The sequence below is a fragment of the Phocoena sinus genome, chromosome 21 (assembly GCF_008692025.1).
Source record: "Phocoena sinus isolate mPhoSin1 chromosome 21, mPhoSin1.pri, whole genome shotgun sequence".
In the NCBI taxonomy this organism is placed as follows: Eukaryota; Metazoa; Chordata; class Mammalia; order Artiodactyla; family Phocoenidae; genus Phocoena; species Phocoena sinus.
Window position 1 is genome coordinate 30,012,586 of NC_045783.1, and position 13,313 is coordinate 30,025,898.

At 51.6% G+C, this 13,313-nt stretch overlaps 1 protein-coding gene and 1 long non-coding RNA gene across 3 annotated transcripts; one reads left to right on the forward strand and one right to left on the reverse strand.

Annotated features, from left to right (window-relative positions):
* On the reverse strand, window positions 1-7,853 carry STAR (steroidogenic acute regulatory protein). Of its 2 annotated transcripts, XR_004347863.1 has the most exons (8): window positions 6,710-7,853; window positions 5,608-5,721; window positions 5,194-5,321; window positions 3,905-4,063; window positions 3,604-3,788; window positions 2,641-2,734; window positions 1,876-2,113; window positions 1-877 (listed from the first exon to the last, which is right to left on the reverse strand). XR_004347863.1 is itself a non-coding variant. In XM_032618460.1 (7 exons), exons 1-7 carry the CDS (start codon window positions 6,924-6,926, stop codon window positions 2,000-2,002), a joined length of 1,011 nt encoding a protein of 336 aa, XP_032474351.1. In that variant the 5' UTR covers window positions 6,927-7,853; the 3' UTR covers window positions 1,174-1,999. The 2 variants fall into 2 exon arrangements, 1 of the variants encoding a protein (XP_032474351.1); XM_032618460.1 differs by lacking the exon at window positions 1-877 and having other exon boundaries at window positions 1,174-2,113.
* LOC116746769 lies at window positions 3,964-8,503 on the forward strand. Its single transcript, XR_004347864.1, has 5 exons — window positions 3,964-4,098; window positions 5,216-5,426; window positions 5,802-6,561; window positions 7,862-7,999; window positions 8,444-8,503. It is a non-coding gene; the product is annotated as an uncharacterized LOC116746769 (long non-coding RNA).
* Window positions 8,504-13,313: the final 4,810 nt, after the last annotated feature.

Consider the following 13,313-nt stretch of genomic DNA (forward strand, 5'->3'; position numbering starts at 1 on the left):
TGTGCACCCGCTCTCCATTTAAATGGTCAAATTAGGGTTTTGTGCATTTCGCTTTCATACATTGGAGGTTACAGAAATAATGATTTTTGCCTGTTTATACTGCATATTCTGTGTGTGTGTGTTGATTAGATTCATTTGAAGGGCTCAAAGAATACCCACTCTTCTTATAGTCCTATATGAAATGGTTTCTGTAAGCAGATCATCACTGACAATTCATTTTATTCCAGTGTAAAATTAAACAAGTGAGAAAATACCTCCCCAGGTACCTCAAAGACACAGTTGCATAGTTTGAAAAAGGCAAATTATAATCAAACTCAAAACCATGGTGTGTGTTGAAAGCCCATTTCTTTACTCTCAGCCTGTTCTCTTGAAACCGGAGCATATGTTGCTCTACACATCTTTCAACAAGTAACCCTTTCTCTTAGCTGGGAGTGGATGATAATTCTGTTCTAGAAACACTTTTACAATTATCCCATCTCACTCTGAAGCTCCTGGCTGGATAAACATAATTTCATCTATGCCTAAAATAGACTGCTAAGAAACAATCAGAATAAATATTAATAAATATCTCTATCAGTTCTAACTTCTCAATACCTCAATAAATTATAACAGCATTCCTGCTGCTGCTCATTTGTTTAATAAATAAGCTAGAACTCTAATTCTAAATGGTGTAAATCATCAGTGCTGTTAGCACTGGAATGGAAAAGCTTCAAGTGATAATGGTTAGGTTTTCATCCTACTTACACGTTTTAGCCAAATAACCCCATCTCAACTTACATTTTTTAAGCACCAATTCTCTGAATCTTGGAAAGGGATTTTGCTGTCACCCTATCACCCCTTCTTCCAGCCATCTCCTCCAAAACAGTAAAACATTGACCTGTTAAAGCAGAGAAATTGGCAGCCCCGAGTCAAGCTAAGAGGAAATGTAATAGACTCCAAACTAAAGATTCAGCTCCCTTTTTAGGTCTAAACAATCACTAATGGGAAAGTAATAAAATTTGCTTTTGTTTGATTTTATCTTAGTAATACCATTCTGTCGCTTGCCTTTGGTTCTATCATTTTAATTAGGTAAATAAAAATCTTCAGTCATAATCTTCATCTTCCAATGCCCGTTGATCAGCTACCAGCTATAGAGTTCTTTTAAGAACTGATTTAGTCTTGTGCTTATCGTGTAAATTAAATTTTTATGAAAGATTCCGGTAACAGATCCTACATAATTAATGACCTAAGTCCCCTGGAGTTTTTCCTTTGAGTGAGGTAGGGGACTTAGTTTAACGAATTAGTCTTCATCCTTGACTCCTTTAGTATGAAGTTGCAATTGACTAGCATGGATTTTAAGAGTAGAATTTTAAAACAGGTACAGACTAAAGTTTTTGTGTTAGTTACGATTCTTTATTCTGACTACTGCTCATGGAAGAAGTAGGGGAGTCAGTCTGATAATTAGTTTTGTATTTTTTCATTAAGATAACTTGAACTAGAGTTCTGGACGGTATCTGCTGTGGGAGTTGCTTGTTCTTTGGCGCAGTTCTCTACCGTCTTGGTGGAGGAGCAGAGGGTTTCAGGAGGCTCTATGTAAGACCTGCTCTTTCTGCACACATTGCCCGCAAGGCATGGAGCTCTTGAGCTCATCAAGCGTGCGGTCCTAATCCTTGTATTTTGCACCCTCTGCACCCTGCGTTCGTTAACTGGTAGCATTTTAAAGATGTTTCTAGGTAGACAAGTAAGGACCCAGAAAAAAAATTTTTACAAATATTTTGGGACCCCTGTGCTTCATTTTACAGCTAATCAGTGAATGAAGTTAAAAGAGCCTTGTCCCCACTTTCTTGGTACTAAAATGTTACCCATCTGAGTTCTAGTATCATACTGGACACGCACCACCATCCCATCCCACTGTCCCTGGATGAAGATCTTTAACAGACTTGTAGGCTTCCAGCAGGGACCTCCTCGTGAGCCTGCAAGCGCGCTCAGCTGGGAGCCGTTGGCAGCAGCAGGCTGGTCTTCAACACCTGGCTTCCAGAGCGGGGCGGGACTCCAGGCGCTGGCGCAGGTGGTTGGCAAAATCCACCTGGGTCTGCGAGAGGACCTGGTTGATGATAGTCTTTGGCAGCCATCCCTAGAGTTGAAGTTAGAAGAATTTGGCCATCTTGTGGGTGACAGTCCGCTCTACAGACGCTGCCGTGCCTGGTCACACACCGGGTGGGTTGCCTAGGCTTGGCCTTCTAGCCCTGTTGGTCCGTGCCCCCGTTCAGTTGATCAGGGTCAGGGGCTGGAGGACTGCATTACTGCCCTGCTGTCATGACCGTGTCAGAAGCGCTGGATTTGCTGTCCAGGCAGATTTCAGCCCTGTCTTCCCAGTGGTGTGACCCTGAGCTAGCTACCATACCTTCTTGGGCTGAAGTTTCCTTGTTTTTAAAAATAACTACAGAATTGAAATTTGATATGAGAAGTAAGAGGGAGCCAGTGCAGGCTTCTGAGATGATGGAATAGCAGTTAGGCCATCACTCCAGTGTCCCCTCTGCAACGGTCTAGTTCCCTCAAAATGGAGGCTCTTTCCAGTTGTGTGCGGGATGATGTGGGAGCAGTAAGAGCCTACTTTGCTCACCACCGCCTGTCTCGAGCACCCCCCACCCCGCCCCTTACCTTGAGGTCAATGTTGAGCAGCCAGGTGAGTTTGGTCTTTGAGGGGCTTCCAGCCAGGGGATGGAGCACCATGCAGGTGGGGCCGTGCTCAGCTCTGCCGGGTGAAGACACGTCAGGTCAGGGGGACAAGGCCGAGTTCTCAAACGCTGACTAGTCTTCCCAGATCTCATCAGAGAAGTGTCCTTTGCCAAGGGTGACATTTAACAGTTGGCACGGTTACCAGCTCATCAGAACAAATGCTGACTGGAGCTGGAGCTGAAGCCTGGAGGCCTCCTGCGGTGCCTTTTAGTCGCTGGATGACGGAGAGGTCAAGGAAGGGTCCAGGGTGGTGCTAGGGCCCCTGGGAAACTCAGGTAGCAACTGTTCTAAGTGGTATGGGTTCTGTTTTAATCAACATTACAGTGGGACCTGAGCATACCAGCTAAACCTCAGCCCTACTTTTTAAAAAATCTTTATTGGAGTATAATTGCCTTACATTGTTGTGTTAGTTTCTGCTGTATCACAAAGTGAATCAGCTATACGTATACTTATATCCCCATATCCCCTCCCTCTTGCGTCTCCCTCCCACCCTCCCTATCTCACCCCTCTAGGTGGTCACAAAGCACCGAGCTGATCTCCCTCTGCTATGCGGCTGCTTCCCACTATCTTTATATTTTACATTTGGTAGTGTATATATGTCCATGCCACTCTCTCACTTTGTCCCATCAGCCCTACTTCTTGTTTTAGAAAATTACTGAGGTTCTTAAACTTGCTGGGAGGGTCAGGACAAACTGGTTATGTAAGTGTGGCCAGTCTTGTCTTCCCCGCACTGCAATGGAAAATGAGACTTCCTCTGTGAAAGGTAGCTGAGGGTAGGAACCGAGGATTGGTTTCTTAGAGCTGGGGATGTATCACACACTTGGCAGGTGCATGTCCCCAGCCTGTGTTAAAAAAGGGAGCTTTTAAGGCTGCTGCCAGTGTTACCTGATGACGCCCTTCTGCTCGGGCATCTCCCCGTAGTGTGTGGCCATGCCAGCCAGCACACACACGGAGCCCCGGCGCTTGGTACAGCGCACACTCACGAAGTCTCGGGGCCCCACAAGGTTTCCTGCCGCCTCTGCGGCCAACTCGTGAGTGATGACTGTGTCTTTTCCAATCTTCTGCAGGACCTGCCAGGCCACAGAGAACCAGAGTCACTACTCAGCCAGGTGGGGGGCCGAGGCACACTGCAGCTCACAGCCCCCTCCCGACTGCTGTGGCCATCCTTCCGCCTGGGCCTCCCCACCTTGATCTCCTTGACATTCGGGTTCCACTCGCCCATGGCCTCCATGTGCTCCACGAGCTCTTCGTAAAGCCTCTCCATGGGCTGGTCCACTACCACCTCCAGCCGGAACACCTTGCCCACGTCTGGGATCACTTTACTCAACACTTCGTCCCCATTCGCCTATCGGCAGGGAAGAGAGGAGCCCCAAGGGAAAGGTTAGAAAAAAATATTCCCGGCCTAGGACACGTAGACAGTGCCAGGCAAGGGAGGAGGGGAACAGCCAGGGGAATTCTAGGCTAAGCCTGAGTAAGCCTGGAACCATCTCTGATTAAGGTAGAGGAGGTCATCTTTCCTGCTGCCTGCCTCGTACATCTGCTGAGGACTGGGGAGGTGACCTGCCTGTTCCCTGGGCCCTTTTTTCCTGGGTGTAAATGTTGATGGGTGTGGGTAAGGGCCACCTGAGAAGGCCCTTACTTGACTTCAGAAGCTCAAAGATCCTGAGAGAGACGCATCTGGGAGCAGGGAAGGTGGTTTACAACCAGCTAATTTCACACATAGGTTTATTTTAAAAGTCCAATCCCTCATTTTACACCAGAGGGATGTAGGGCCTGAGAAGGTCAGTGAGATGCCCCAGGACCCTTAGCTAAGAGCATTGCTGGGCCTAGATCCCAGATTTCCCAACTCGCAAACTTGTAGTCTGTTAACTCTGAGAACTTGGAGAAGGAAAGATCTCACCTGAACTTTGGCCAATGGGTAGCATGTGAGCTTTTGGTGAAGATAAAGCCGCCAAAGTCTCGGTAGAGCCGTTGGCCTTTAACACACGCCTTGTTCCCAGCTCCCAGTGAAGGGGCAGTGCTCAGGAGCAGAGCCCCCCAGAGGGCCTTGGGCCACCTGTATCCCAGTCCAGCCCTGTTGCGGGTGAGCCCAGGTCACCCCTGCGAGATCAGCCATAAGGCGGGCTAACAGCACAGACACTGTGCTTCAGCATTGGAACTTCTGACCCAGGGGGATGAGGCCTGTGCTGCCCCTGGAGTCCCTGTTTTGCTTGGTCTGAATGGGTGTACAGTGCCTTTGGAGGGGAGCTAGGGATACAGGAAAACCGTTTCTCAAATGCAGTCTCCAGGACGTCTTTGTTGGGAGAGAGGGGTATCTGGGGATATATTCTTGGGAAAGGAGAATTCTCAAAACTGCTTGCTACCCAGTGACTGTTGCACAAGGCCGGACTTCTGAGAGGAGCAGAGACCCCAGCTGGCCTCGAGCATGGCCCGCGAAGAGCGAGGAGCTGTGGGTTCCTCCGCACCCGCCCTTACCTGCTGGCTCTCCTTCTTCCAGCCCTCCTGGTCACTGAGGATGCCCAGGGCCCTCTGCATGGCCTCCTCTCCCTGCTGGATATAGGCCAGTTCTTGGTCGCTGTAGAGAGCGTCTTCCAGCTGAGAACCTGGACACAAAGCCACGGAGAGACTGAGCTTCCTAGCCTCCTACGAGCTTTCACCCCTTTCATCTCTGAAGAGCCCAGACCAAAGCCATATGGTCCAGCCTGCAGGTTAAGTTAGACACAGGGGACAGGGAGGGGGGTCTAGCCATGAACAATGCCATTCCCATCAAAGTGAGTGAGGACGCCTGGGGGATGCGGGGGAAGGGACCAGAGATACATGCATATCGTTTGCCCGCCCCCCCGGGAGCCTCCCGCCGCTGGTAGAAGCCCCAGAAGCCTCAGCACTTACCGAGCAGAGAGCCGCGACCCCGAACCTGGTTAATCCAGGCAGCTGGGGTCGGGCCCCTCGGGGCCCTCCGGTTCAGCTCCTGGCCGATGGCCAGCACAGCCTGGTGCCTCAGCCCTGCAGGGAAGGGAGGGAAACTGTTGCTTAGGAGCAGAAAAGCCCCTCAGAGAATATTCCACCCCATCGTCTCATCACAGAGGAGGAAGCTGGCCTGGGACAGAAAGTGACTTGATGAGGATTACCTCCAGGGCCAGAAACCTGCCTGCCTTCTGGGCTGGCCAGGCCTGGAGGCAGGGCCACACTCAAGCTTGCTGAAGTTTCCTTCTTGAAAGGGAGAGAAGCTTTGAACAACCTATCCTGCTACAGAAGGGGAATTACAGACACCTGTCCCCTGAGGTCTGTGTGGCCTCTGCGTGAGTAACTGCTCCGTGTGCCCGGGGGTTCCCGCTGATCTAGAGAGAACAGCCCCACGCCGGGTACAGGTCTTCCAAGTGCGGCTTCCATCTAAACAGTGGCCACCTGAACGCAATGTAATTAGAAAGGACTTGCTTAGGTTTGTCTGTGGTCCCTTCAGTGACAGCGACAGCAGCGGACTGACTCCAGTGACCCTGGTTTCCGCCTCCTGACTGATGACAGCGAGACTCCCCACCTCACCCACCTTCCCTCTCTAAGTGCTCCTCGGCTGTCTTACTCCCCTTTCTTGTCCTTCGCCCCGTCTCCCGCCTGCCCTGCCTCAGGCTTGCCAACACAGCTTCCTGGAGTCCAGGCTGACTCCTGCCTCTGCCGCCACGGCTCGGACTTCCCTGGCACCCTTGGTACCCATCCTAGAGACAGGCAGAGTCAGGAAGAAGCCAAGACAGCTCGGAGCCCTGGAGGGGAGGCCGGGGACGACAGAGTCTGCAAGGCACCCAGGAACCTTCGTATCCAGCTGCGTTCTTCAGCGCAGGGGACACTGAGGTACGGGAGGGGAAAGGCTTGCACAGGCTCCCCCAGTGAGCGGCACCCCTGGGACCTGAGTGGCCTGTCCCCCCAGGCCCACACCTTCCCCACTAGACATTGCCTGCGGGCTCCTGGTCGGCCGGACAGGGGGGCCCCAGGAGCTCACCCTTCATGTTGCGCACGTGTCGGTAGGAGCTCCCGGCGCACAGCTTAAACGTGGCGAGGAGCATGGTTCCTTGGCGGTGGGGCAGGCGTGGAGGCTGGTGGTGGTGCTTTTGGCTCCTCTCCTGGGCCGTCAGGGTTGGCCTCTGGGTCCTGCAGCCGCGGCCGGACCGTGCGTCCTGCGCCTTAAATGCCTCCAGCTGAAGGCTGTGTTTCATCATCAGGAGATAAAAAAGTCATCACTCATCGTGTAAAGGAAGGCACCAAGGATAGGAGGATTGCCTCACAAGGAGCCTTTGGCCATTTGCGGGGAGTGCGGGTGGGGGTGGGGAAAGGGCTTGGGAGGCTGGTGCCTGACCAGGCTGGATGGAGGGGAGAGAAAAAAAGGAGCAGCAGAGGTCAAGGCAATTTAGAAAAAAGTATGCACATGTGACAGTCGTTCTCAAGCAGCAGCTGTTTAAAATGCAGCTTCGTGGCCCTCATGCTCAGAAATTCCAGATTTAACAAGTCTAGAACTGAGGCTCTGAAACCTATATTTAAAAAAAATTTTCCCAGGTGATGGCCATGAAGGTATTCTGTGAACTGTACACTAGGCTTTGAGAAGCTCTGCCCTGGGATAGCACCCAGGGCTTCTGATAGGGTACAGGCAGGCAGAGCTGGCAGAGGCCACCCAGCCCCAGCATGAGGGGCCCGAAGCCTCGGGAGGAACGGCGCCCCCCCCCGGTTCTGCAAGAATTGAGTCGTTGCCCCTGCAGTCGCTGACCCGCAGGACACCCTGAGAGGACTGGGGGTGATCAGGGCGAGGCGCACTGAGCTCTGGGGGCACGGGCGAAGTGAGCCCTTGGTTACCAATCTTACAATGCCCTGGAAAGTTCTTAGGACTCTGGATTCTTACATCTTCTCATACTTAGAAAAGCACTAAAGTCATGAACGGAGAAACCCGTAGCTTGTGACCAGGAGCAACCTTCTACCAAAATGTGTGCCTGAGTGCAGGTACCCTTCCCCTAAATCACACGTAAGCCAGCGTCCCCTGTACCTCTCCCTCTTTAGAGCAGTTCCTCAGAGCTATCTGCCAGGGTTTCCCAGGCTGTAGTCCTCAGTAAGTCCCCCAATAGAACTGAAACTCACAGCTCTCTTGTTGTACGTTTTTCTTCAGTCGACAGTTTTGCTGACCGTGAAGGAACACAGAGCTAACTTCTCTCCTCTGTCTGAACACTATGAGGATTCAGAACCTTGGCAGCAGCAAGGGCCTTTTATTCCCATCCACCTCCTCAGCGAGTCCAGACGAATTTGGGTGAGTTTCTCCTGGTTCTCAGATCTCCCAATAATTGGTTGATAATCCTGAGTTTTACTTGGTGGTGTATAACAGGTACCTGACGCCCAGTTGAAAGATACTGGGGGAGTGCCCCACCCCCGCCCAGCTCTGCCTCCAGAAAGACACTGAATGGTCTGGACTGAGTGACTAGGTGTGAGGCTGGCCAAATGTCTTTCCTCAATTAGGCCAACTAAGGGGTGTCAGAAAGCCAAGCTCTGACTAACACCCCAGCCAGATTGATGTAAAATACTTATCTTACAAGTACTTACTTAATTGGGAACTAACCACTGAACTGGGTAAGAAATTAAAGAATTCTAGTGGAAACCCTGATGGCTTAATAAAACTGTTGAAGGATCAAGATCAAGGATTAGTTACAGGGCTTCCCTGGTGGCGCAGTGCTTAAGAATCCGCCTGCCAATTCAGGGGACACGGGTTTGAGCCCTGGTCCGGGAAGATCCCACATGCCGCAGAGCAACTAAGCCCGTCTGCCACAACTACTGAGCCTGCGTGTCACAACTACTGAAGCCCGCATGCCTAGAGCCCGTGCTCCGCAACAAGAGAAGCCACCGCAATGAGAAGCCTGCGCACCACAAGGAAGAGTAGCCCCCGCTCGCCGCAATGAGAGAAAGCCGGTGCACAGCAACGAAGACCCAACGCAGCCAAAAGTAAATAAATAAATAAATTTATTAAAAAAAATATTAGTTATATATGACTGATAACTGATGAATATGGTTATAATTTTTATGACTTTTTGTCAGAAGTATTACTGGCTTTTAATCTTTGTTTTCTAGGTATAAGGAAACCTTAAGCTAAGTATGACTTACAGCAGCTTGGTAAATTAGACCTTTGTAAGCAGAACTGAAACATTTATCTTTTCTTTCTACTTGATCGCTCCAGAAAGTGGAAACTTTCAGGTTCCCAGTAGCCTTATCAGGTGAATAAGGAAGGTCAACTCCTGGCAGGTGCAAGAATGTCAAGGTATTTTGGAGACCTTGAGAAGAGAGGAATTCACCCAAATCTATAGTTATTGTGGCGGAATCTGATGGCAAGCCCTTGGCATGGCTTTCCTGGCTCAACTTGAGAGGCCTTTTAAAAGTTCAATCTGAAATTCCTTATGAAAAGTTCCAGGAAAAACAATTTAAAAGAGCCTATATAATCAATTACACATTATGTAAATAATCAGGCCAAGTTTATTTTGCAAACAAATTAGCCTTAATTGGGCTATATTTGGTAGAAATGAAGGTGATTTTAGAGAAAAAAAAAGTTCTAGTGGATATTAAGTTCTAATGTTGTCAATTGTCTTCCAAGTTTGTACTTACTGCCCAGGGCTCACTTCTTTTGTTGGCTCCTTGTTACATTATTGTGAAGTTTAATTGAATTATTAAAAGGACATTGTAAGTTTGTTTCTGGAGCTTATCACAGTAATCCTTGGATGAAGATCAGATGCTTCATGACCTGTAACAAGATTACATGTACTAGAAAATATATCATTTAAAGGATTTTAAAGGACCCTCCAATGAAAATAATGACAACTAGGCGACTTGATTAACCAGATAAATAGTTCTACATAAGATCAATGATTGTAATAGTGTAACCCTAGATATGGGAAGAAGCAGTAAGACGGAAACTATTCCTGTATTTTCCAGTAAGAGGGAAACTATAACAGACTAGTAAGACTATTATGGGCCTAGTTCAATAACAGCACATTGAGTGGCCTATATCAGCGAAATCCTCACCAGACCTAAGAATGAGCCTTCCTAGCGCCATGGGACAAATTGGCCATGAAATGCCTCCTAAACCTTGGTCAAAACTATGACCAAGGGGAGGGTACTGCCAACTGAGGAATGTTGCCCACCATCCATTTCTACAGCCCCTGCAGTCGCTGACCTATAGTTACCCCTAAAAGGACTTCAGGGCGAAGACCGTGCTCTGGAAAACTGGCAGAACTGGCCCTCAGGTAGTTAGAGATTTTCAGGAGAAAACTTTTCCTTGTGACTAGCGGCAACCTTCTCCTGAGATGTGCTTGGTTGCACATACCCTCTTCATGTAACTCACACATGCTTCAGAGCAGTTCCTCAGAGCTGGGAGGCTGGCTCCTGGGCTACAGTCCTTGGTAAGTCTCCAAACAAAACTGAAAAGTCACAGCTCTCACATCGTGCGTTTCAACTGATGGTGGAAATGAGCTGTTCAAGGTCACGCAGCTGGTCGGTGGCAGGTCTGGGACGACAACCTTCAGACCATCTTCTCACGGCTCCTCCTGCAGCCCCCCGACACTTCGCGTGTCCAGCTGTTCAATTACTGATGCATCCATTTCTATCAACAGCCTTTACCAAAGCCCTGTTTAGGGTCACTTCCTGTCTCAGGGGTTAGTTCCGGAGCAAGGATGACACCTCAGGGCTGAGTCCTGTCAGCTCACAGAGCAGAGGGGAGAACGGGGCCGGAGACACAAAGAGAGGGGGCCTGGGCCTGGCCATGCTCCACGCCCTTCTTCATGCTTTCCCGAGTAACCTAGGCTGGCCAGGCTGTGCCATAGGTCCTGGCATGAGCTGAAAGGTTCAAAAGGCAGGGTATTGGGGTGCCCAGCCCAGTCTTTCCACTTTGGGGGGCCCTGTGGTCTGAACGGGGACTCGCGAGAGGCCCAGTCTCTCCTCTGCAGTTCCCATGCTCCGGTCCAGGCCCAGTGAGGGGGATCTCATTCCAGTCTGCATGCTGGTCTCCAGTGACATCTTTTCCTCTCAAGGTTGACCTTGAGGTTGCTTCTGAGCTGGATTCACCTGGCAAGAAGGTCGGGGGTCGAGAGAATCACATTGAATTTGGCCCTGGGCCTGGGCCTGCCCCCCAGGTGAGAGAGTTCCGTGTCCTGTCACCACTGCACGGAGATGGAGGGAAGGGCCCCCACCAGGTCTTGCTGTCCCCCTCACTCTAGAAAGGACGAAACGGACAGGACCTGCCTGGAGCCAGGCCGAGTGCCTAGTGTCCAGAGGGAACAGGTGAGTCCCACACGCCCCCTTCAGGCCGTGCTGGCACAGTGGGATGCGGCCAGCGACCCGGAGAAACGCCTGTCCCGGCCTCCGCTCCGAGCAATGGCTGCCTGGCGGCCCAGCTCACCCTCCAGGGCCCCCGTGCCCGCCGCCCGCATGAGCTGTGAGGCCTTAACCACCCAGCCTTCTGAAACTGGCTTGTCCCTTACTGTGGGTCCCCCTAGGGGGGCTGTCTCGGTCCTGATTTGTGTCATGGCGTGCGCATGTTTGCTGTCTCCTCTCTGGGGCTGGTTCCCCTGCCCTCCCAGTGCTCAGCTCCCCGCGGCGGCGGCTCAGGGCAGGTTCCTGCTCCTTCTCTACAGGGAGCAGCTGGGGAGCTGACTCTGACTTAGGAACGCTGCCTGTGGGCTTTGTTTCCAGCCCTCTGAGAGTCACAGGGAAGCTGGCACCAGAGGGAGAGCCTTGGCCTCTTGTTTGTCTCCAGCCCGAGCCAGCCAGCGGCGTGGAAAGAGGTCGGAGGGCCCGGCTTGCGGGGGCCGGGGGCAGCAGGCCAGCCGCCCCAGGCTTCTCCTCCGTCCTGGCCCATGTGCGCCCTCGTGCACACGTGCCTCTCGGTGGGGAGGGGAGGGGTTACCATCGGACAGGCCGGGCAGATCACGTTCAAGGCCCTGCCACTGCTGTCGTGGGGAGAATTATGGCCTTCGTGACGGGGAGGAGGTGGTATGGGGAGACTGCAGGATCGGGGCACAGGCTTCTGCTGATGTCAGAGCCTGCCACTGACTCTGGGATGGGTGTGGGGTGCTGTTGACCTCCTCCTGGGCCAAGGTTCTCTTCCTCAGCCTTTGCAGGCTGAGCGCCTTGTTAACTCTCACGGTCCCTCTGAGCAGGAAGGTAGGCAGAGAGGTCTGGGAATTCCCTCTGGTTCTGGAAGTCCTCTGTGTCTGGCTTTGCTTTTGGATGAGGGCAGAGCCCCCAAGGGTGGAGACCAGAGGGCACCACAGGCCAGGAGGGAAGAGATGCGGCCCAGGCCGTGCAGAGTGCTGTACAGGAAGGCCCAGGGCCGGGGAGGGAGGACCCCACTCATTCGCTCAACAATCCTTTGATGAGTGTCCACTGTGTAGCTCTACAGTTACAGGGGAAAACGAACCATGTGACCCCCTATGGGGAGCTGTAGGGCAGATGAGGAGGTTCAGAAGTACAGAGGAGAAAAAAAAAAAAAAAAGAAGTACAGAGGAGGGAGCACCTGACGACACAGGAGGAGGAAGGGGGTGCTTCTGGGGGGAAGTCAGATTAGGAAGGAGTCAGCCAGGTGGGAGAGGGGCTGGGGGCCAGGCGCTCCAGGTAGAGCATGGAGCGGGCGGTTGGGGGGTGTGGAAATCTGAGGGGTGCTCAGCTGTGGAATGTTCGTAGGGTGCGGAGGGAAGTCAAGGCTGGAGAGAGAGGCAGAGGTCAGAGCCAGCTGGGTGGGCGTGGGAAGATTCCTCCGCAGGTTCCCGGGAAGCAGAGGCCGGGAGTTGAGGAGGGGACCTGGAGCTGGTGTGGCCCGGCCCCGAGGAGGTGAGTACTGGGCATTGCCAGCGGCCTTCGACCTTGGGTGTGTGGGGAAGCTGTGGACTGGAGGGCAGAAAGCACAGAGGTCAAGTTCAGACAGACTTCCCATCCCACTCCCACCACTTACTTTATGGTTGGGAGCCCCTCACTTCAGTCTGAACTTCCTCATATATAAAATAGCAGTATGTTTTCTTTTTCTTTGTGTAATCCTCTCAGGGTGGTTATAAGGCTTGAATCAGGTAACAATACATCAAGAGCCCCCAGGACCAAGCCCCGACTTCTCAGCCAGTGTCTGGGCCCTCGCGACTCCCCCTAGCCACCCTTCTCATCTTGCCCAGCTCAGTGCGCTCCCGAGATGCCCTCAACGTTCATGGCATCTCACAGCGTTACTCCCTGAAAGGCTTCCCTTTGGGCATCCCGTCCCCCTACTCATTAGTTAGAATTCAATACCTTTGGGCCCCCCCCCCACAGACATTGATCACAGTAACAATAAGACTGTTACGCATTCCCCACACACATCTTTTTTAAAAGACTGTTTTAAGAGCTGTTTTAGATTCACAGAGAAACTGAGAGGAAGGAACAGAGATTTCCCGTAGACCCTCTGCCCCCGCACCTGTAGATCCCCCCTCTTTCCGTGTCTGTGAGCTCCATCCATAAGGCCCTGTAAACGCCATGAGGACTTGGATCCTTTCCAAATTCTTGATTCCCCAGCACTTAGCACAGTGCTAGATAATTAATAGATACTGAATAAATGTTTAGTA